The 24,094-nt window shown below is 48.5% G+C and overlaps 2 protein-coding genes across 3 annotated transcripts in view; one reads left to right on the top strand and one right to left on the bottom strand.

The window, feature by feature from the left end:
• Positions 1-24,094, top strand: part of LOC119182473 (E3 ubiquitin-protein ligase MARCHF3-like) — a 145,818-nt gene that overhangs the window by 1,895 nt on the left and 119,829 nt on the right. The window lies entirely within an intron of this gene.
• LOC119159977 (uncharacterized) overlaps positions 1-24,094 on the bottom strand; it is a 155,656-nt gene that overhangs the window by 41,824 nt on the left and 89,738 nt on the right. The window contains exons 11-13 of one of the 2 annotated variants that reach the window (XM_075890099.1): positions 16,623-16,866; positions 4,054-4,155; positions 1,601-1,672 (exon numbers count right to left, since the gene is read on the bottom strand). In XM_075890099.1, the coding sequence (XP_075746214.1) occupies positions 1,601-1,672; positions 4,054-4,155; positions 16,623-16,866 (418 nt within the window). The remainder of the gene's footprint in view (positions 1-1,600; positions 1,673-4,053; positions 4,156-16,622; positions 16,867-24,094) is intronic. The other variant, XM_075890100.1, reaches the window with a different exon arrangement.

Here is a 24,094-nt window from a genome sequence, read left to right as displayed (position 1 = left end):
CTTTCCCTGACGCCTGCTGGGCGATAAAATTGTCTATTATCTATCGATTTCAAGCTTTCACGGAGACAAAACGAGTCTCTCTCTCTTTTTTTTTTCGTCCTTTTTGCGCGCGTGATAACGTCTCTCTACTTCAAGACTCGCATACACGTCCCTTGCTTTGTTTGCTCATCCAAACAACGTTGGACGAAATATTTTTACCATTTATTGTGAAAAGCATTAGCACTGAAACACCTCCCGATTAGTCTCCCTCGTTTTATGTAGACACATATTTAAGAGTAAGCGTATGCATGTTCTCGCATTCCGGCTTTATAAAAATTCTGTGGTGTATGGAACCAGCGAAAGGTCACAATTTCATTTGATCACTGCTGTTCTCTATTTTTGCACTATTCTTCCACAGGCACAAAAGTCGCTCCTGTGTCTTGTAATAAGAATATTGTAAGAAAGGCAGCCTTTTACGTCCAGGTACAAAACACCCTTAGGTTCACCACTATACCGTGCTTGATTACACCGGATTAGTTGAATAGAAGCGCAGCTTCATTAAAATGTAAGGTAACTGATCTCGTTAAACAGGGGAAGACATTTGAGGCACATTTTTAAACATTGCATGCATCGATTTATGCGTGGTTTTATTGATGTGGTGCACCTGGAGTATTGTTTACTTGTACTTGGTGAGATAGTGCATGGATTGCTCGATGGCTTAAGGCCATCGAGGAATTTCTTTTTAGCTACAGTCGTTGATGAAAGGCGACTGCTTGGCTTTGCAGATCTCACCAAAACGTCTATTACAATGTACGTGGCATCCCGTAAGCGCTGTAGCAGACACTCGTGGAACTGAAACTTAGACACAGCAAATCATTGGCTATCATCGCATACTTTCGATGCTAGGCGCTTTGCGTGCTACCTTGATATTATCGGCACACACTTCTTTCTTTCTTTGTCGTTTCATCAACTATTGTGTGTCCTCCTCGCCCCCCTAAGTGCCGAATAAAGTAAATTTGTACCCGCTCTCCAGATAAGAGAACTCTTGGCTAAGAAAATGCGTAGCCAAGAGAAAGCTTTGTGAATTTGGCCCCTGTATTGCCCCGCCGCTGTGGTCTAAGGGCTAGGGTACCCGGCTGCTGACCCGCTGATCGTGGGATCGGATCCCGGCTGCGGCGGCTGCATTTCCGATGGAGGAGGGCATGTTGTAGGCTCGTGTGCTCAGATTTGGGTGCACGTTCAACAACCCCAGGTGGTCGAAATTTTGCGGAGTCCTCCACTACGGCTTCTCTCGTAATCATATGGTGGTTTTGGGACGTTAAACCTCACATATTTACCTAACTTCTGTTTTGTTTGGTGCTCAAGATCTGAAATGTGTTCACCGTCAAAACAGACGACATTGCTGGTCCACATGCACATGTGCGCCCGAGTTTGTCACCTTTGAGTGAAAGGGACGTGATTTCTGCAACGCGGCCGGTAACGGACCGCCGATAGACTTGCGGAACAAGAAGCGGATTACACTGAAACAACGAATAGTGCCTTTTTTGGGGAATTCTCAAACTTCTCGTTATATGTGGCTTGTGAAATCAAAAGGAACCATAAGAAATAGAACTATACGTACGAAGTATGCTGCCACTTGAGCGTCCGTGTCGTTTAGGTAGAAATACGTCAGCGTCGTTAGGTTTCCACCCCACTGTAATAAAGAACAAAACATATAAATGGCTGAGTAGTTGTGTTGCATTGCAATGCATGTAACAGATTCATTTGCAAATGTGGCTGTGGTTTTATGACCCGCAGGTCTGAACTGACTCTAACGACATCAAAACCTGCACGCGCTTTCTTTATCATCATCTTTTTCCTCTTCTGCATCGTCTCACTCGGCTGCCGATTCGAGAACCGCGGGTTCAATCGGGGTTGCGGCGGTCACATTTAAAGGAAGGCAAGATGCCAGACGCTTGTACATTTGAATAGAGTTGAAGCTATGTGGCAGACATTTCCGGCGTACTTTCTCATGTGGTTATAAAAGGGAAAAGAAGAGAAAAGTGAGCCCCGTAACTGTCTGCATCTGGTGCAACACCTCAACATTACCTCACAAGGGATGGGGGTAAGGAGAGATTGAAAGGATAGGGTAAAAAGGTATATATATATATATATATAGAGAGAGAGAGGCGCAGGGACAGGCAGCAACGGAAGTAAAGAGATGATAGGAAAGATGAACACAGGAGTCACAGGAGTCCGAGGACGGGGCACCACTGGCGAGAGCTCTTGTCGGCAACGGGAGATGGCGTAGGGCTAATTCAGTCAGCCAGAGATACGCTGTCGTCGTCGGAGACCGGTGTAAGGAGGTGGCGTAGGACCGACCCAGTCGGCCAGAGCTGCACTGTCGTCGGAGATTGCGAGGGCACAACCGGTCAGCACGGAATCCAGCGAGCGAGTCCGTCCCGGCGTACTCCACTACGGAGTGCCTCAATCATATACCTGGCGTTCAAAGTTAAGCTTCATGCTGAAATTTAGTGCTGGAAAAAACATAAAAGCCACCCTTGGAAATAACTTACATATTTAGGGGGACACAGTGTAAGACAATATGGCTGTCAGTGACACAATGAACTAAGATATAATAACTAACTTTTTAGTGACTGCACTAAGTGGGCATACTATTGAAAAGTTGGACTCAGTCGCGTTTCTACAGAATCACAGTTGGAAGAATTCCAGCGTGTTTATGTTCCACGGCAAAGAAATCCCACGAAAAAGTTTAATTGTGGTTTGCATATTTACGCATGCGAGGCGGTGATGATGGGCGCAATGTTCCTCCCCAATGTGAGGAACCGTCATAGCTTGCTATCACCACCGTTAGTAAAAGGGCAGCCGTTATCATCTTTGCCAGTGCCTTCGATTCGTTGTCAGATAAAACAACGCACACAACTGCTGCAGCCCATCGAGGAGGAGCATTGTGCCAGTACCAACTGTATTGCATCCATAGTCTCGCTAAGCACAATTAAATTTGCCGCGGGATAACTCAGAGTGCAGACACGGTAGAACTTTTTCAAGTGTTACTGTGTAGAAACCCGAGAGCCTCCAACTTTTCAGTGAAAAGTTAATTCTTAAAGCGCCCCGCCGCGGTGGTCTAATGGCTAAGGTACTCGGCTGCTGAACCGCAGGTCGCGGGTTCAAATCCCGGCTGCGGCGGCTGCATTTCCGATGGAGGCGGAAATGTTGTAGGCCCGTGTGCTCAGATTTGGGTGCACGTTAAAGAACCCCATGTGGTCGAAATTTCCGGAGCCCTCCACTACGGCGTCTCTCATAATCATATGGTAATTTTGGGACGTTAAACCCCACATATCAATCAATTAATTCTTAAAGCTTAGCTCTAAAGAGCTTAACTTAAAGCTGATAATAATAATAATAATAATAATAATAATAATAATAATAATAATAATAATAATAATAATAATAATAATAATAATAATAATAATAATAATAATAATAATAATAATAATAATATTAATAATAATAGTATTATTACTACTATTACTATTCGGTAATTCAGCCACTGACAGCCCTATATATCTTCTCACTGTGTTCCCATAGATACATCTGAAAAGGCGGTTCCCATGTTCTTCTCTGTGATGAGTTTTATGAGAACCATGAAGCTTACCTTTCAAAACCCAGTATAGTGGCACGCTGTGCAATATAACTTTTTAAATATAGGTATGACAGTGAAAGGTACCAAGAAATTCGCGCTTAATATTGCATGCACGGTTGCTTTCCCTTGCATCGCTCACATTATCGAAATCAGTTAACGCAGCAATGGTTACCAAACGTGCTAACGTCGAGCGAAAATAAAGTTTAAAGTGCAAGTCTGGTTGCACTACCTTCAAAAATAACTACAGAAGATTGAATAAAAGCACCTGTGAAAAGAATAGAACAAAAAGAATGTTTTGAGTTTGCGTGGCACAGAGCTGTGCCCTTTACGAGCAGGCTCGCGGGAGAAAGCTATCACAATCGACAGAACGAAAATTCCCAAATCACAAGAAAAATGCTACCATCACAGCTTTTGATAAGAAGTTTTCTCACATCGGCGAGTGGTCCTCTCGCATTCTTGAAGTACTTAACGTAAGGGGCGACACTTTTCTTCTCAGTACTTTTCGTCGTAAACTCTGTCAAGTCAGCTTGTATCTGAAAGAATGCCACAAAAGGTATGTTTTGAGTTTGCGTGACACAGAGCTGTGCCCTTTACGAGCAGGCTCGCGGGAGAAAGCTATCACAGTTGACAGCACGAAAATCCCCACATCACAAGGAAAATGCAACCATCACAGGTTTTGATAAGAAGTTTTCTCACTTCTCATGCAGTGTTCGCTGCGATGAGCTAACTGCTAGTACGCTAACACTAAGGTCGCACACATTGTACTGTACATCGCAAGAAATCGCCTTTCACCGACTTACCAGAACAACACGACACGCCCATCTACTGTATCAAGTATCGCCTGAATGTTTCGATTCTGTATACAAGATCCTCAGAGGGATACCTGACGACGCGTATATGTCATGCACGTATGCCGAAATGCAGCTTACACCGCAGCAATTAAGGTTTCTTGAAGATTGGAACTTTCATGATTCGGTATATTTTATCATATTAGCGCTTGCATCAATACGCGATGACAGATACACCTTCCACTAAAGTGGCAGCGAAACACCTTGGCTAATGTTTGGCATCTCGAACGGCCAGTTTTAGACGCCAACCACTGAGGCTGTCCTTGGGCAGCCTCAGTGCAATTTCTGAAGGCTGTCCAAAAAAGCTGACTTCTTGACCGGCCCTCTAGGAGGGCCGGTCAAGAAGTCGGCTTCTTTGGACTAAGAGGGCTAGTCAAGTAGTCTAGATCTAAAGTTTTTGTGAGCTCCCATATAGTTTCTAGATATACACTAGAGGGAACTCTGGTACTAGTGCCTATGGGAGCTGCAACGCGCAGCACTTCAGCCAGCGTGGGTATGACGGGTAATACACACATTTGTTTAATTTTCGTACTTCTGGCTCTGTGTTTATTCGTGTGACTTGAAGTTATTTTCTCACGAAACAAAAATAAGCAAATGCTCAGTGGCGGTGCTTCCCCGCCTTAATATTTTAGCCTTACCATTTCAAATCGGGTCAAGAAGTTCAAAATGGTTCGTTCTTTCCTTCGAAACAAAACCGAAACACAGAAATAAACGATGCCACAAGTTCGATTCACCACCCGAAAGTACGAAGACTAGGCGAAACCGATTACTACCCATCATTCCCATGGTCGCTGAACGATCGGTGCACCAGAGTCCCCTTTAGTTATTTTTAGGAAACTTTATGCTCGCAGGTATGTCACGCGTTAATACCTGTCTGCATTCACACTACGCATGAGCGGCTCTCCCACTTTCTTCTCTACAGCAGTGGCTCGTTACTCTTTTCACTTCTTTCCTACCACCTGCTAGCGCTCGCTCCCCTCCTACGCTCCCCCTCTCTTGCCTGGCAATGCCGACGCAGACAGCGTCTGCTAACCTACACTCGCTCTCCGCTCTCCTCCAGGCATTCCCCAACGCGGCGTCTCGCAAAACAGACGCTCGAAGCGTCTACTAGCAAGTTTCTTGAATGAAAAAAAAATCGGCAGATCCCACGTACAGTCGTAATCGATCACGAATCAAGAAGGTTGATAGGCCACACTAAAATCAGCACAATGTTACGAGGCGGACGTAAAATATGCCGTACACGACTTCCTTGTCATGATTCTCTTGTTAGAACGCGTCATTTGCCTTCGCCGTCTATTCACGTCACGTTACACCACGGCCACGAACGCATTGTGAACGTGGTATATAGTGTTGCGACGCGCACCTCCGACGACGTTACGAAGGGCGCCTCGAAATCTCACTGCTGTAACCACTGTTTCGAAAGACGGCGACGCCAACACGGTCCCGAAGGCGCCACTGCTTCGAACTCCGCAGGGAAGGTCACCAGCCGTTTGGTAGCGTAGTTTTTTCAGCTCGCGACTGCTTCTGCGCAGAGCTGATAGACGAGCGAACGAGACGACGGTGAGTTAAACAAGGTTAATGTACAGCATATATACAGAGGCGTTACAAATTCGGCACTGGGGCCGACAGAGACTCGAAGAGCCGAGCTCTCCTCTCTAACACATAGGTCTGCTCTCAAACGGGTCCGCTCTGACACACATGTCAGCTTTCACCTAGGACCGCCGATCGCGACGCGCCGCAGGGCTTCTTTTATTTGCACCGGGTCCAACCAAAATGTCCAATCAGAAGCGCCGCTGGTCGTCAGGGCAGACTCCTCCAATGGGGTCGCCGCTGGGCCGCGTCAGACCCCCAGACATGAAGACGCCAGTTGTTTACTCGACGGGTCGCTTGCCGAGGCTGACTCACTGCACGTGCACGCCAGAGAGGCGCCGTTGAGTTGTTGATCGCGTCAGGCGGACTGGCCTTGACACAGATTGCCTTTTTCAGAGGCACGGCCGTTCGCTGTGGACTCGCAGGCATAACAATAGTAATGTCGTTACACGACACGCATCTCTTGATTATTGTGTTTTAACCAGTCACATACCTTCGTAATTGTATGAAGACTTCAGATGACATAATGTAAACGAACAATACGCACCAAGTAGGTAACCAAACGAAAACATGCGGCAGACTTCAATCCTCCATTTCTTCATAACAGAACATGTATGTGTACACATACACACGGATGTGTACACATATTAAATAAAATAAAAAAAGCTAATCAAGCTACTAGTATTCATGAAAACTATGGGATTTAACCCAAAGACAACAAACTGCAAAAGCTCTTGATTGTCATACACTGTTCAAGGGACAATAAAAAAGACACTAGTAACAAAACATCTTTCAATTTCATGCAGTAGGTTTCAAATCCTATTTTAGCCACTCTGACTTTTTTGGTCACAATATTTTATAGCATATATAGTTGAAATTGCACATAGTTCATTTACTTAACAATTTAGTTTTTCAATAAACCCCACTTCACCTTTCGTAATGGAAACATCTACGAAATCTGCGGTGACATAAAAGCGCCCAAATTGGCACGAATTGTTTTCACAACGCTTGCTGGATTTGCTCTTTTAGAAGTGTCGAACGGTGCTCGCGTTTAGAGGTTTCTATGCTAGAGTCCAAAAATTGTTTATTGTTTCATTATTTAAGCGCCCGAAGGTCCACCACAGAATGTACAAGCTTATGCAGCGTCATCAACGTCCTTGAAGTTATCCTGGCAGGTAAGATGTGAATTTGGTCAATTTGGTATATGTGAAGCTAGTGAAAAGGCCGCGAGTGCATCATGAGTGTGGCATGTAGTCATGTTCTAACATGACACGCATCTCATGACTATCATGTTTGCAGTAGTCATATATAGGTACCAGACAATGGACCAGAGGGCGCGACGAAGCTCTTTGGGCCGCCTCAGCATTGTTGGTACCGACCGCCGAGGATATTAGGAAAATAGACTGCTCGCTGAACACAGTGACACGCTGAAGTGTCAGTGCCCTTTTTGGCACGTTTTTAAAGAACGCTTCCTGGGCGCTTACATAATCAGCCGTGACTCCCTTGCTCACAACTAAAAAAATGATACGCACGTGCAAGTTCGATTTTGCTGCGTCTACTCGCTAGGCTACACATTGGAAGACTCGGTTTTGCTGCGCCTACGCTAGACTGTTTGTTCTGGCGCTACCATCATATCTCTTAAACTGCATTGCCGGGGGCCTATATAGCTTCGTCATGCATTTAGGTCCCGTAATGCAAAATTTAGTGTATGCGAAGCTCATGACACGACCGCAATCGCACCATGAGCGTGGCGTGTAGTCATGGCTCATGACTTACATGACATCCATGTATGCATGCCATGTTTGGCAGACGGCTGTCTGGCCCAAATTACGGGCGCTGAAGTCAAAGATGTCCTGATAAGAGGCGATGAAGCAGTGGAGAGCAGAGACTTGTTCAGAGGTGAGCTTGTCGGATGTAATTGGCGTGAAAATTTCGGAACAGGAACGTGACAAGAATGTCGTGGATGAAACATTCGGTGGCGAATCAGTGGTTAGGGCGGAAACAGTGTGGTTGACCAGTGGCGCAAATGACATGCCGTGAAGAATAGCTTGCGCTGAGAAGCCAAAATTGAGGATGGGAAATGAAGTTCGGTTGTCCTTAACGATAACCACCATGTTGGGGAGCGCGACATTACGCATCATGGCCACGTCAGAAATTGGGGCCGAAACATAGTCACCCTCGGGTACTGCATGGGATGGCGAGAGCTGTACTTGGACTGCGGCTTGTGGTGAAAGTCGGAGGAAACCAACAGAGCGTACACGAGGTTGGCTGGTAGAGACGGTCTCTGAGAAGGATGGGAGTTAGAGCCGAAGAAGACCTTCAGAACAGTCAATGAGCGCAGCGTGCGAGGTCAGGAAGTCGAGTCCTAGGGTGAGGTCGTTAATTGCACAGTGCATATTCCAAGCACAACAGGAGTACTCCCATCCGCTGTACGAATGGTAGGCGCAACCACAGGCGCCAGAACTTGTTGTAGGCTGTGGTTGAGGTCTGAGCTCACCACAGATATTTGTGCACCGGTATCAATGAGAGCAGTTCCAGGCTAGCTTTCGGAGCGATGGTCGTAGGGAGATTGAGAACGGTGAGGTTGGGGTGAGTGGGACTGAGGAAGCAGAAGCTATGGCGAGCGGCTGGTCCGATGTTCTGGTATATGCTCTGCACTTGTCTAAGCACAGTAGGACGGGCCATAGGGCGCACGTTTGGGGTGGAGTCCCCAATCTTAGAAGCTTGGTCGAGGTGATGAGGTCCAACAGCTGTGGAGATGGCGAGCGATGTCTCCTATCCGATGGCACGTGAAACATGTGGGCGGATCATCATGAGTGCGCCATTCGGCTGGGTTTCATCGTGGCGTGAAGGTGAGATTTGGAGTGGCATTCGCAACGACTGGAGAAGCCAAGCAGGGGCAATTTGATGAGGTGGAGAAATGCTCATATTCGCAATCTCTGGGTGAACCACGACCTGTATCATTGAAGCAGCAGGGAGGTTGTGTCTTGGAGCACTGACGCTAGACATAGCGGATGCCATAGCCTTGAGTTCTCGACGTACTATTCTGGTGAGATTTTCCCACGCTAGTGGTTGATTAAGTGTGGGCAAATTTTGGAGATCATCGCAGGAGGATGTAGCCACCATGTTGGGAAGGTGGTCAAATCGGGGAACGATGCACTTTTCGCCTGCTCGAAGTGACTACATGCTTCAATGACTGACTCCACCGTTGAGCAGTCCTTGCACAGCAGGAAATTGAAGGCGTCATCAGTAATTCCTTTCAGGATGTGTCCAACTTGGTCCTTCTCAAGCATGTGCTTGTCGACCTTGCGACACAAAGCGAACACGCCCAGGATGTACGTGATGTACGCTTTGTGGATGTCTGGGCACAAGTCGCATGCTCTTTCTTTGCGGCCACTTGTCGTCCGATGCTGGTTAACTTTTCTTGATGCGTCTGGTACCAGAGTTTTGCAGTGTCATGCAAGTAGAAGTTGATGTTCGCCAACAGAAGCGTTGGATCCCAATGGTTGCTGATGCTGATGCGCTCATACAGAACCAGCCAGTCATCGACACTTGTACCATTGAATGGGCCTGGGTCACGAGGTTGCACCACAACAATCGGCTGCGGGGCTGACTCATCTTGTTCGGAAATACGAAACCACCTTAAGAGCAGCAGGATCATAAAATGTAAATCATGACATGCATGACATACATGTCATGCATGTCATGACAATTTCTGGTTGGCATTTCACCTTTTCATTTATGTTTTTTAAATGATACCAACAAAAAGCACGTCGCTGTTACCGAACGGGTAATGGTGATGTCTTTAAAACATTTCATCACCTTCGGACAAAAAAAAGAAAGTGATGAAAATGTTGAAATCCCTCTGGATTTCAACATTTTGTACAATATTTGAGATGGCCTCAGAAGTTAAGTGTCATTACTTGGCATGATGTTGAATAATCTGCAACGTGCGCCCCTTCCTTTCATGATGACACCAGTGATAGGTTATCACGCATAGGCATTTATCTGAAATATCGGAAAAAGTGCTTAGGTAGACTCTACCTTATTTGCAGACCATGTGTATGATTATCAGAAGCGAAACACACTACGTGAATACTTCATTGCAAACCACCGATTGCTTTATACAGTATGCTCTTCCAGTAAAGTCCTCGTAGATACACTAAACCAAATGTTCATCATGGCTCAATGCAGGTGCGTAGGCTCATACCACCTTGATCTTATACCTTTTGGTAAACGTAAATACAATACTTGCCATCCTCTCGCTGATGGCATAGTATTCGTGATTACAGCAATTCATACAGAACCTTGCGGCAATGTAGGGAAGCTGTGTACTGAGGTCCAAACAGTCCAAGCGGGAGTCGTATACGGTACGAGCACGGTAGGATGATGCCACCCGTGAAGAAAAAACGAACGGTCAAGCAGATTTCTTCTTTCCAGGTGAGGCACCAGTAGTAACTGGTTAACTCGAACCTATTAAATTACCATTGTATCCAGTGACTACGTGTCGTTGCGGCGCCCGAAGTATGTAAACAAATTTTGCAGAGAAGCGGTGCGCCATGTGCATTATACACACAACCAACGGTACCGACGTGGACGCGGCCCGCCTCGGTCTGAAAAGACCGGGCTTCAGGACACAGATAAAGTTTTGTGAATGAATGAATGAACGCCTCCTAGAAAGACTATCCATGGAACTTCACTTTATTTTCAATTGGGATCCCCCTGCCAGCACGCAATCTCGGAGGGCACGCATCCTGCCTTGTGTTGCGACCAGCCGCCGCATGAGACCACTCGCCTCCGTACCGCTCAGTGACATGACATAACCGTATTACTCTGTCACGTGGCATCACGGCTGCTTGGAGGCAACTGTGAGAGAGAGAGAAGAAACTTTATTGAAGTGTCCCTGCTGGGGTCAAAGGTGGTGGGGGGCCGGAAGACAGGCCTCTCTGTAACCCCCTTCATCTGGTGGCGGCCAGGCCTTGAATCCTGGCGGCGTCTTCGCCCAGCCGGACAGCCCAGAGCTGGTCCTCTGGGCACGTGCTGAGCAGCATAGCCTCCCACTACTCGGCCGTGGTGATTGTGAATGTAGGGTTCATGCAGTGTTTATTCGAATGAGTAGCTGCGGGGCAGGCCCATACAATATGGTCAAGCTCGGTGTTAGGTGCACCACATGCTTTGCATTGTGGCGTGTCAACAGCGGGGTAAATACGGCTGTACAGTGACGGACAGGTGTAAGTGCGTGTCTGTAATCGACGCCAGGTAGTGGACTGCTGCTTACGAAGGCAATTGTCTGGTGGTGGGTATTTAGGTCTGGCCTTGCGGTAATACATTAGGATTTCTCCAAAGATAACTGTTCTGTTCCTCCTATTGTGGCGAAACGAGGAGACCATCATCTCTCGCTCAGCCGTGTCAGGTCGCGAGGGGTGGTGCTCTGTTGGATAACGCGCCCGGTGGACGAGAGCTCGGGCGGCGTCTTGAGCGTGTTCGTTCCCCACGAGCCCCGAGTGGCCCGGAGTCCAGACGATCTCAACGCGGCGACGACGTAACAGAGGTGTACTTGTGAGAATTTGGAGCGCCGGTTGGGCGCTGTAAAGTCCTAGGTCATTGAGTTTCGCATTAGGCGTAGACATAGGGAATTGAAGTGAACACTTGTAGCACTGCCTGATCATTATGTTTAGTCGGTGAGCGTAAGTTTCATAAACGGAGCAACGGTAAGGATTCTGCTTATGGAGAAGGCGGTCGCCAGTAGTATGAGATTGGCCTCTTTCATGCCATGTTGTTTATTGGCGATGTAGGAGATGAGCCTAGCAGTCTAATAGACATGATGGTGTAGTAGTTGCATTGTTTACGAATTGCCGCCATTCTACTGAATGCGGAAGCCCAATACGCGAATGGCAGGGACTGTTCGTATAGGGTGATGTTGCACATACATATTTATCGTGGGAAGGTCTCTGTTGTAGGGAGCTCTAGGTCAATAGACGAGTAACTCTGACTTTTGGGGCGAGCAGGACAATGCTCGTTGTTCAGCGTTAGTTGCGATTCTATCAATAGCCAATTGAAGTAAATGCTGTATCTCTCCGTCGCTACCTCTGGCAATCCACAAGGTGATATCGTCCGCGTATATGCTATGGTGGAGGTGGGGAATATCTCCTAGAAGTGGCGGAAGGTGAAGCATGGCCTGGTTGAAAAGAAATGGAGAGAGGACCGACCCCTGTGGTGTCCCTTTCACACCGAGTGTGATGAAAGGTGCAGGCAAATCGTTGACCGAGAGTGTGGCGGTCTTGTCCGTTAAAACGTTGCGGATGTAGCGGTAGGTATGGGCGCCTACGTTGAGCGTGGCGAGGGCGTCAAGAATAGATGAATGTAGCACATTGTCAAATGCTTTGGTGAGGTCTAGCCCAGAATAGCACGTGTCCCATACCAAGAGCCGTCTTTACTGTCGATAATGTGACTCTTCAGTTGCAGCATTACGTCTTGTGTCGAAAGTTTAGGGTGGAATCCGAATATTGAGCATTGCTGTGTTCGCAGGGGGCGGCTGTCGGAGATGCTCGCCTTCGTACCGAAGGAGGAGGGTAAAATCAGAAGGCAGGACAGCGCGCCCTCGACTCACGTTCCAAGCATAATTTTTGAACGCGAAGCATTTCCTAGCGAACTTCGCCGACTTTGAGCGTATCTATCTATCTAGCCGCCTACGACTTTTAGCTTTCCTGGCTGTTTCTGGCTAACCACCCTGTCCTTCCTCTTTCAATCCTCTTCCTCCAGGCTGTTTCGATAATGGTATCAATACCACACTTGGTATGGCATAACATGAATGTATGAAGAACATATTTTACTAGTTATAACATGAAAACGGTGACATGTATGTAACGAATGTCCTGACTTACATTTCATGGTCCTGCAGCTCCTACGGTGGTTTCGTTTACATAGAATGGTGCAAAACTGGTATGGTATGACATGATTGCATGGCGAACACAAGTGACAGACCCTAACATGAAAATCGCGACATGCGTGTGATGAAACAACATGACTGCATGCCACGCTCATGATGCGCTCACGGCCGTTTCGCTAGCGGCACATATACCAAATTTGATAGTACGGCACGTGAAGGGATGACGAAGGTATATGACTGGTGCAAACATGATAATCATGAGATGTCGTGTCATGTAACAACTTGACTACATGCCACGCTCATGATGCGCTGGCGGCCGTTCCGCTAGCTTCACATATACCAAACTCGGTATTACGTGACGCGAACGGACGACATAGGTAAATGACACATCCGAACATGATAATCACGACATGCATGTCATGTAACAACATAACTACATGCCACACTCACGATGCGCTCGCAGTCGTTTCACTAGCTTGACAACTTTGGTATTACGTGACGTCAATGTATGACGATGGTATGTGACTGGTGCGAACATGATAATCATGAGATGCGTGTCATGTGAGAACATGACTACATGCCACAGCTAAGGCGCCAATACATTTAGACGTGACGTGGTCCGCGTGCTCGGCGGCGTTCATTTCGTTGCGTCACGCCGGCGTTGCCACACCAGGCGCGATCTGCCCCGCCGCGGTGGTCTAGTGGCTAAGGTACTCGGCTGCTGACTCGCAGAGCGCGGGTTTGAATCCCGGCTGCGGCGGCTGCATTTCCGATGGAGGCGGAAATGTTGTAGGCCCGTGTGCTCAGATTTGGGTGCACGTTAAAGAACCCCAGGTGGTCTAAATTTCCGGAGCCCTCCACTACGGCGTCTCTCATAATCATATAGTGGTTTTGGGACGTTAAACCCCACATATCAATCAATCAACACCAGGCGCGAGTCCTGCCTTATACTCGCTGGCACTCCCCGCGCTGCGTTGCTTTGACGCATGCGCGTTTCTGCGCGTGCGGTGTCCCTCCGTCACGAAAAGAGGGAGACGCAGTGTTGTCTGGGTAACGCACCGGCACGAAATGCAGCATGTTGCATTTCGCGCCGGTTGCCATCGGGCCGTGCCGACGGACGCTGGTCGCGCCGGTTGCGCCCGGCGTCAGACTTTAAAGTGATCGCGTTTTACTGCAATAATACGGAAAGACGGGCTAGTTGGTACTGCTGCATAATTGAAGTTTTTGCGCACACACACAAGGACACAGAAGAAGGGAACACAAGGACCAGCGCGTTTTACTAACGTAGCGTCGCTGTGCCCATCGCGCGCGCATGACAACGCTACATCCGAGTATATTAGGCCCTTCACGATGCGCTCGCGGACGTTTTGCTAGCTCCAAATATACCAAATTTGGTGTTACGTGACGTCAATGGATGACGAAAGTATATGACTTGTGCAAACATGATAATCCTTACAAGCGTGTCATTTAAGAAAATGACAACATACCACGCTCATAGCGTACTCGTGGCCGTTTCGCTAGCTCCACATATATTAAATTTGGGATAACGTGACGTGAATAGATGACGAAGGTAAACGACATAACCAAACATGGTAATCATGACACGTAAGTCATGTGCGGCATCATTTACCTCAATCTCGTAACATTGTGCTGATTTTTAAGTGACATATCAACCTTTCTCTTTCGTGCTTCGCATATCATCAATTCGCACTGTACGTGGGATCTGCGAATTTAGTTTTATTCTTAGCTTGTCAACGACTATAAACCTTTTTCACTCAAGGCTCCCTGGGCGCCGCCATAGTGATCTCTGGGCTGTTGTTAGTGCGCGTGACCCCTCAAAAAATGCACTGCCGAAGCTGGGACGTCGGCTTTTGTACTCTTGTGCAACTGCCCAGAGAGGAGGAAATCATCCTCTCTCTAAAAAAGGTGCATGGATAGCGTTCTAGCATTAAACGTAGCAAAGTTCAAATTTCAGTGGCGCGCGTATTTTTTGTGTTTTTGTGAGCCTGTTGAGCTGCAAGTGCTACACTCCTACGGAGTCATATAGGCTTCACGGAGGGCGCAACAGAACATACTCAGAATGCACTAGCCACTCATCCAAGTGCCAAGTGAGTGTCAGGCTGAATGTACAGCTGCACATGTCTGTCTTCATAGCATGGAATTGACCCTCTGCTGCGAATAGCACAGAACTAGGGTCACACTGAGGTGGTGAACACATATGAATAGGCTCACATACTTCGCCTTTTTCCTTTTTTACCACAGGCCTGGAACCGACGACTGGTCACTGCTTGATGAGATGTGCCGGCTTGGCAAACATAAACTAGCCACCGTCTTAGCAAGCTCGAAAGTTAGAGGAGAAAGCTGATGCTTTAGGCCAACTGCCGGTGGCCATGCTCAATGTACAAAGCCTCAATGCAAACCAGCTGTATGTCACTGGCGACGGCCTCAGAAGAGCACATGTGCTTATATTGTGCCAAACTTAGACTGCGCGTACAGTCGACTTAATGGGCTACAGGTGCACGGCACTCGAGAAGCGGGGAGTGCAGCGTGCCGCAGGCGTCGCTATTTACATGCAAGAAAAAGGACACATTCTTATCTGCACGACGCATGTCGACCCTAAGTGACACCAACTATGATACTGATGCTCGTGCCATAAGTGAAATCTGGGCAATGTACATGGCGCTCGAGGGCACGGTACTGCTACTGGGAGCTGTGCCACCCAGCCACATTCACGAGGTCATCAACGCGTTCCTCCAAAAGCGCCTTTGGGGTCATTAGAAGCTACTTGCCCTGAAACAACATTTCGAGGGCACGCAGCATATGCTTGTGGACATGCCAGTAATAACTGGTAAATGCAAACATTAACTTGCGTAACGGCCGAAACCAATGGCTACCAAACTTCAGGCGCAACCCCTTCAGTATGACCATAGCAAGCAAAAGCGAAGTGCCAACAACCCAGTTTGGGAAGGCACTCGGCCAAGTCTTCTAAAGCGGGCTAAAACATGGAAGTGCTGAAATACACCTTCTACTTCAGCGTACATAGACCTCTGCTCTGCTTGGTAGGCAAGGCGTCGGACGATTGCGGATGTCATAGTAATACTCCATGCACCAGTGGTGCCAGTTCCACTGTGTAACGTGACCGCACCTCGCACCCTGGCATCACCGGAGACGGAAAGGCGTCTACTTCGGCGCATCAGTACTGCATGCGCACAGTAATTGGCCCTCCGAGGCATTAATATATATTTATGCCTCACAAATGGCTCTATTTGTCAACTCTCATGCTATACATTACCACGCTGGATTAAAACATTGTTACATGCCAGCTTTGATAATACGCTAGAATGAAATCTGTTGAAAGAAACATCCATTGCATATATCATGCCAGAAAGAAAAACGTACGAGAACAGCATCACGGGTGGCTGTGGATATGACCAGGACTAAGTAGTATTTGGAGCGAAGCAAGTAGACACCAGGCCAATTTTTTCTACGGTCTTCATTCTGCCACGTGATGCCGTGGTCAGCACACTTTCGCTCACGCCTGTACATACAGAGGGCTTAAAAGCATGCATATAATCGTGCCTTTTCCTTAATATCTCCTCGTTTTTATCCTCATTCGAAGCAACTGCAGTTGACATGCATGACCGCATATTGTCACAAAATAGGAAGTACGTGCCTTTGTTGCGATGGGAGTGAGTCGATCGGCGTCGTAGTGTTTCACGAACTGCATCATCGCGGGCCTTAAGTAGTTCTCAATGAATGTGCCACAGCGGTACACCTTCACCGGCAAAACTTTCGACCCAAACTCGTATTTGTTGGCGAATACGAAAAATGGAAGCAGATCAGGATCGTTTTCGTCCACGAACAGAGACAACTTTAAGATGAACTTGAACATGCCCATGTTCATTGATTTCCAGCCCCTGAAACGAGTGCGCAACACAGCATTAGTATCGTTGCCTGAGAATGTTTCATTTAATACGATGATCATGTTTCGCTGCCCAACGTCTCACGCTGTGAGCCTGTTGAGTTACAAGTGCTACACTCCTTTGAAGTCATATACACTCTAAGGCAAAAGGGTGTTAAAAGGGTGTGTGGTTTGTCCTTTTGGGGACTAATGTGACTGCCACAACCATTAATCTCTTTAAAGACTAACGGCAGCGGGTCTAACAATTAGTCCCCTCAAGGAACTAACATTTAGTCCACACATTTACACCTTAATGAGTAACCGTTAGTTCCACAATTCACCTCAAAGGACTAACATTTAGTCCTCACATTTGCACCTTATAGAGTATCTGTTAGTCTCCACATTTACACCTTACCGGGCAACCGTTAGTCCTCACAGTTGCACCTTGCCGGGCAAACGGTTGATCCACTCAAATACTCCAATCGGAAGAACTTTTTGTCTCCAGTTTAAACATTGCTTTTTGTTTATTTTGCGCCAGGCCTAATAATTTTTCGCCTGTTTTTCTGCGCAGTGAGCAACAAATTCCGCAGAAAAGAACACGCGAAAAGGTAGTTACCCACATATGTGTAACTGCTTTCACAGTCACGGCAACAACGAAAGACAAAAATGGGACCTCGAAATATTTCATTTTTATACACACATATGAAGTTTCCCTATTCTTTTAAGTGAATTCATGGTGAAGTGTACAACGAAAGACAACAGTGAGACATCGAAATCTTTCATTTTTCTACATACATATGAAGTTTCTCTATTCTTTTAAGTGAATTCATGGTGAAGTGTACAAGTCCAGTCTCGTTGTCGAATCTTGTTCACTCCTTGGGAAGCTCCTCCGACGGAAGCGATAGAAGACAGGCATTGCAGACGCCAGCGCACGCAGCCTCCTGCCTGTTGTGTTCCCACGGCTGCACGTACAATAATATAGTAAAGATAGTTAGGCACACGTCAAAGAAGATGAACATGCACGCATATGACAAGTACATGCACGTATTATAAAAACAAGTGTTAAAACATGACACACAAATAACTTTACCTTCACATCTCGCTCAGTCCTGAAGCTGTTCTGACGAAAGAGATGGATGACGGGCATCGCAGACGCCAGCGCACAGTCTTCAGCATGGTGTGTGCCCACGGCTGCACAATAAGTATGTAAAATAGTGAGTCACACGTGACAGAGGATGAATACAAGTGCATATGAGAAATACGTGCAAGGTGAAATGAAAACTTATATGAGATATGACATGCTCATAATTTTACTGTGATATCACACATCGTCAAAGACTCATTTCCATCTCCGTAGCGCAACAGCTTAGGAGCGGCAGCCACAGTCACAACTCCGCGAACCACCGCGCCGCTAACAAGTCGGCGAGTCCTAAGCGAGCGACGCCGTTCAGCTCGAGCAAGCGAACGCGAGACCAAACACGGCACTGAACGAGGATTGTCTGTCGCCAGCGAACTTCGAACAGGATAGTAGAGAGCGTACGCTTGGCCGCCGCCACGATCAGCGCCGAGCTGGTTTGGAGCTAGCGCCGAAGAAATCGACCGTTATGCGGCCCTTTTCCACAAACTCGAGCGAGTGCAGCGCGCAAACGCGAGTCCAGCGCCGCGGCCAGCGGACGGCTCCGAGCTGCTTGCAACCGGCTGGCGGGAAAGCCAACTGTAATGGCGACCAATTTTCAGTGAGTTCCGACGCTATCGAGAGCCCCGCCAGCCCGTGCTGGTGCACTTATAGCGCGCGACACACTACAACCAAGCTCCTTACGAGAACCCGCAACGTGTTTTCGACGAATCCCAACACAGCGACAAGGTCTCAGCCCAATATCGTCAGCACAGAACTCATCGCGGCGGCGAAGACAGGCGAGCACTCGATGAGGGAGCATATGGAGGTCGACGGCAATGGCGGACTGAAGCCCAGGCGAACTGAAGACGCCGAAGCTGACCTTCGCGATGCATTTCGAGCGTGCGATATACAACACGACCGAGCCCATTGCTGGCAAGCGCAATCCGTATCGCACACGCGAAAAGTAGAGTAGAATAAAGAATGATAACTTACTTGCCTTAGAATCCAGCGCTGTTTTCTGCCCCGAGTCGGACTGAAGTATATATCCGATAGGCCTGTTGTTTTCTCGGCCGCCATATTCGCCTTCCCAACTGTTGCTGTCGTGTGTTGGTCGTGACTATCTTGAAGCCAGAGATATACAGCGCGGCGTGGTCACCTGTCAAGGCGTGCTCCAGAATTCATGGGTGCAGCGAAACGCTAAAGCAGCAGCCCACGCTCATCCAGTCGTACACACGAGCACCACGTCGTAATTCTTAGATCGTCGAATCCAAACGGCCGTGGTCGAGCACTCCGAGCGCGACGCTACGCGACCGCCGCCGGCAAAATACGGGGAAAGACTAAGCCAGCTGAGGAAGAGAAGGACATGTTTTTTTGTGGAGAAGGAGGGTGGCCACCTTGGCAACGCTTTTCGCGCTGCCTGCAATGCCCGGGCGGTTCATCCCAGTGGAGACTAAGTGGCTTCGCGCCGCACGCTTCCCTCCGCGGTTGCTCCGCAACGGTCTATCCGTTCATCGCCCACGTCTATTGGGCTCCGTTACTCCTTTTTCGGGTAATTTTGCCTTAGAGTGTAGGCTTCACGGAGGGTGCAACAGAACATACTCGAGATGCACTAGCCACTTAACCGAGTGCAAAGTGATTGCAAAAGGATCAAAATGTGGGCCAGTTGGTAATTGTCAGCCTGATTGTCAGCCTGAATGTACTGCTGCACTTGACTTTCTTCTTTGTATAGAATTAACTTCTAGGACGAAACACACATCAATATACGAAAGTAAATTGCCGTTGTTGACCACTAAGTGGCGTCAACACGAGAAATTAGAAAAGGCAGTGTCACGTGATGACGTTACGCGTGACGTCAAAGATCGCACACAACGACGTCATCACGAGGCATCACGTGACAATGAGAAATTGGGGGACTCTGAAGCTTCGTCTTCAAAACGCGATAGCAATATCCCGTTCCTAGTGCGTACTTCAACCAGTTAGTGCATACTTTTTATTGAATGATATTACTGGTCAAGCTTAAATGGCCGACAACGACTGCGTAATCGATAAAGGTGAAAGTGGCTAGTGTCAGCGAAGCTGTCGCATGTGACTACATTCTGTGCAACGGGTGGGGTGTTTTAAACCATGAGCAATTATGTGTGTGAAATGTTTTTGAAATAGCTATGCACTTACTACGTGAGCCTTAGAGTATACGTGCAGTAGCGTGTTTGTCTTTTGTATTGGGTAGCCGGATTTAAACGATGAAGCCGTTAGGATAATTGTATGTTCTGACGGCCATGGGAATGTACGATTGAACCACTTAACATCACAACGACATTATGTATTGTACTGTGAAGCCTGTATACATGACGTGTGTGTTTCTAATCACGAACGTTACTTTCACGGCATTTTGAATCAGCGGAAGTAATTTTGACTGTATTTCTAAGCAGACGCGTTGGCGTGTGGCATAACACCTGCTTCGGTATAATCGTCACTGCGAGCTAGATATTTTAGTTTTTTTATATTTATGAATTTCTTGGTCACACACCAGCTGATTTTTCACTCAAAGTGACGATGACACTTACGCCGACGTCAAAATTAGTTCGAGACGAGCTCTTTCACATTATTGCGTTAATACGAGGGCCATTGAACTTGCCTTCTAGTTGTCTTGAGCGGTAGCACAAGAGACTTGAGTTTTGACTTGGTTGGACAACACTCCACAATGACTCCGCAGTGACTCCACTCAGCTGGAGAGTGTGGTCGCACGTGGTTGTATATTAGAGAAACTTACTTTGATAAAGAGCGGACACTTCGGTAGGACCCTCTGGCCGAGCCACTGCGCTGCTCTCAGCGCTACGAGAGGCTGACCAGAACAGATAATGTCTTCAGCATAAATAAAATAAGAAAAGTTTTTCTTTCTGATGCTGGGATCTGAACCAGTACCCTCACTCTCCGACAGCCAGTGTCTTTACCACTAGGTCACACCTCATGCTTTAGTGAACTAGCATATCCTAGGCACTATACCCATGCTTCCACAAAAGGAATACATGTACAGTACATCTAAGCCACATGAATGTGCACCTTTTGTGCAAAAAAAACGCAGAAAGACTGCCCTTTTTTCTCAGACTGTACCGATTTTTGTGGTAAAGCAATAAACGTCCTCGGTGGGACACAACGTAAAGCGGATATAGAAAATTGCACAAATTAATTCGCACAAATCAAATTTTTTTGCAAGAATTTTATTCCAAACCTTGGTTTTCCTGAGGTGGTTAGTACATGCCTTGACAGAAGCCCGTGCCGACGCTGTGGGGATGGCAATTCAACTGTGATTTGCCCTGTCCGGCACTCTTACTCCCACGCCGCCGCTGGTGCCTTTCCACCGCTGACAGCCTAACAAGTTCCTTCGAACGAAGCTCACAACAAAAGCGCGATTGTCGATGCAACGCTCGGCGTGTTGGCCTCCCTGCTGGTGCAGGAACCGTGCGCTTCGAAAGACACAACGCACTGCCTTGCGAACGGCGTCGGCGTCTCTTCTCTGACGCCACTTGATGTTCTGTGCCAAAATTACCCACGTTCTCAGGCTGCTGTTGTTGGAGTTGACCCTTCGACCCCTGTTATACCGGAAAACAGTGCAGAAAATACCACAGCCTCTTCTGTTGCTGCCGCTCCGACCACTTCGACGCCACGTCGTACACGTAAAAAATCGCTCGCACAAGGGTGCCTGCACCGGCCTGCCGAGACGTGGACAGTGCTGCCAGCATCAAGGACGTGGATCCAAGCTTGCTGGCGGCTCAGTTCTTACCTCCTCGGGACACGTCTTCGGAAGACGGCTTCAGCCTGGGACTGGATAGTAGCATCGGACTGTCTAGCCTTGCCGAATTCGACGTCGACGTGGGAGCTCCACGTGAAACCAAGCGAGGGCACACTTCCAGCTCTTGCTCCGATAAACGCAGCGATGGCCGTGCTAAATCCCAACGGCCCAAAAAACCTCGACCCTCTTCAGGAGGGTCGAGCAGTGCGTTGTGATTTGGTTGAGGAAATGTCCCCTGGACATTTTCCAGGACACCATCTAGAACTATATGCGTCCAGGTTAGTCTTTACTTTTCATTGTGGCTACTTCACTGCATATTAATTCATTGAACGTGTAGGCTTATGCCACAGGAGCGAAAGAAAGACACGCCTGAACGGTAACCGATGCCAGCCAGGAACGCGAGCCGTGGCTTCACGTGCCACGGCCTAGCGCCTTCTTTATTTTCTTCTGTCGCCATCGCGCGCTCTCCGGTTTGCGCGCCGCCCGAACGAGGGCGCTACAGGGCCCCCCGTGTAGACTGGAAGTCTGAATGTGACATGCCGTTTGTGGTGTTCCAATGGAAGATCAGTCGTAGATGAGAGGCTTTCTAGGGCGGTCTCCAGGTACGCCGGCTTTAGTCGGTCCAAGCTGACTGTCTCTTCACGGCCGTTCTGAAGTAGAGTGGCAGTTTTGGGCGTGCGGTGAAGGACGCGGAATGGTCCGTCGTAGGCTGGTGTCAAAGGTGGTCTGACCGCGTCGTGGCACACGAAAACATGTGTTGCAGTGGCCAGATCAGGGTGGACGAATATGGTCTTGTGTTCGGAAGGTCTGGGTGGAGTGGGCCGGAGGTCTTGAACGCAGTCGAGGAGGCGTTGTAGGAATTGCTGTGGCTGGTCTGGTAGCTTCGTTGACGTGAAGAAGTCTCCCGGAAGCCGTAGAGAAGTGCCATACACCAGCTCTGCTGTTGAGCACTGCAGGTCTGCCCGGATGACAGCTCGTAAACCTAAGAGCACCAGTGGCAAGGCATCAACCCAGGTGGCTCTATTGAGGCGGGTAGTCAAGGCGGTCTTCAGTTGTCGGTGAAGGCGTTCCACCATGCCGTTGGCGCAGGGATGATAAGCCGTGGTACGGCAATGTCTGGCTCCGAGGATGCGATTAAGGCAAGTGAACAGCGAGGACTCAAACTGACATCCACGGTCTGTTGTCACGGTGCCAGGACAGCCAAAACGGGATACCCACGTAGAAATGAAAACGCGGGCAACTGTCTCGGCTTTGATATCTTGAATTGGAACAGCCTCCGGCCAGCGTGTGAAGCGATCGACCATGGTCAATATATAACGGTACCCCTGAGACACTGGTAGAGGGCCCACAATGTCTAGATGAACATGGTCGAAACGACGGCCGGGTGGAAGGAAAGGTTGGGGCGGCGTCTTAGTATGACGGGAGACCTTTGTCATCTGGCAGGGCAGGCACATGCGCGTCCAAGCGCACACATCACCGTTGATTCCGGGCCAGACATAGCGCTGGGTGAGAAGACGCTGAGTAGCCCGAATGCCAGGGTGACAGATGTCGTGTAAGGAGTGGAAAACGGTGCGTCGTAATGAAGCGGGAAAGAAAGGGCGGGGAAGGTCAGCTGAGACATCGCACCACAAGCGCTCAGATGATAATGGATGAGGCACCAGGCGTAGTCGGAGAGAACGGGGGTTCTCCCGAAAAGCGGCAAGCTCTCTATCATACTGCTGTGCCGAGGAGAATGAGGCCCAGTCGATGGTTGGCGGTGGAGAGTCAACCGCGGCTATACGAGAAAGGGCATCTGCGGCGGTGTTGTCAGCTCCTTTCACGTGGCGGATGTCAGTCGTGAACTCCGATATATAAGCCAGATGGCGGAGTTCACGGGGCACGTACTTGGATGAGTTAGTGCGGAAAACATACGCCAGTGGCTTATGGTCAGTCAGCACGTAAAACGAGCATCCTTCCAGGAAATGCCGAAAGTGCTGTATTGCAGCGTAGATGGCTAGTAGTTCCCGGCCAAAGACGCTGTAGCGGGTCTCAGCAGGAAGTAGCTTCCGAGAGTAAAACGACAAGGGTCTCCACTCGGAGTTAATGCACTGCTGTAAGACGGCTCCGACGGCCACGCTGGATGCGTCCACCATCAACCGAGTAGGGGCGTTGCTGCGTGGATGAATGAGAAGCACGGCGTTAGCGACCGCTTGCTTAGCAGCAGCAAAGGCGGCCTGGGCCTCTGACGACCAAGGAATGGCGGAGGACGGGCCGGCGGTCGACCGAAGGAGGTCGGTGAGCGGTCGTAGCAGTTCGGCACAGTGTGGTATGAAGCGCCTGGAAAAATTCACAAGCCCC

Source organism: Rhipicephalus microplus, chromosome 3 (genome assembly GCF_043290135.1).
Source record: "Rhipicephalus microplus isolate Deutch F79 chromosome 3, USDA_Rmic, whole genome shotgun sequence".
Lineage (NCBI taxonomy): Eukaryota > Metazoa > Arthropoda > Arachnida > Ixodida > Ixodidae > Rhipicephalus > Rhipicephalus microplus.
This window is presented reverse-complemented; position numbering and strand designations above follow the sequence as displayed.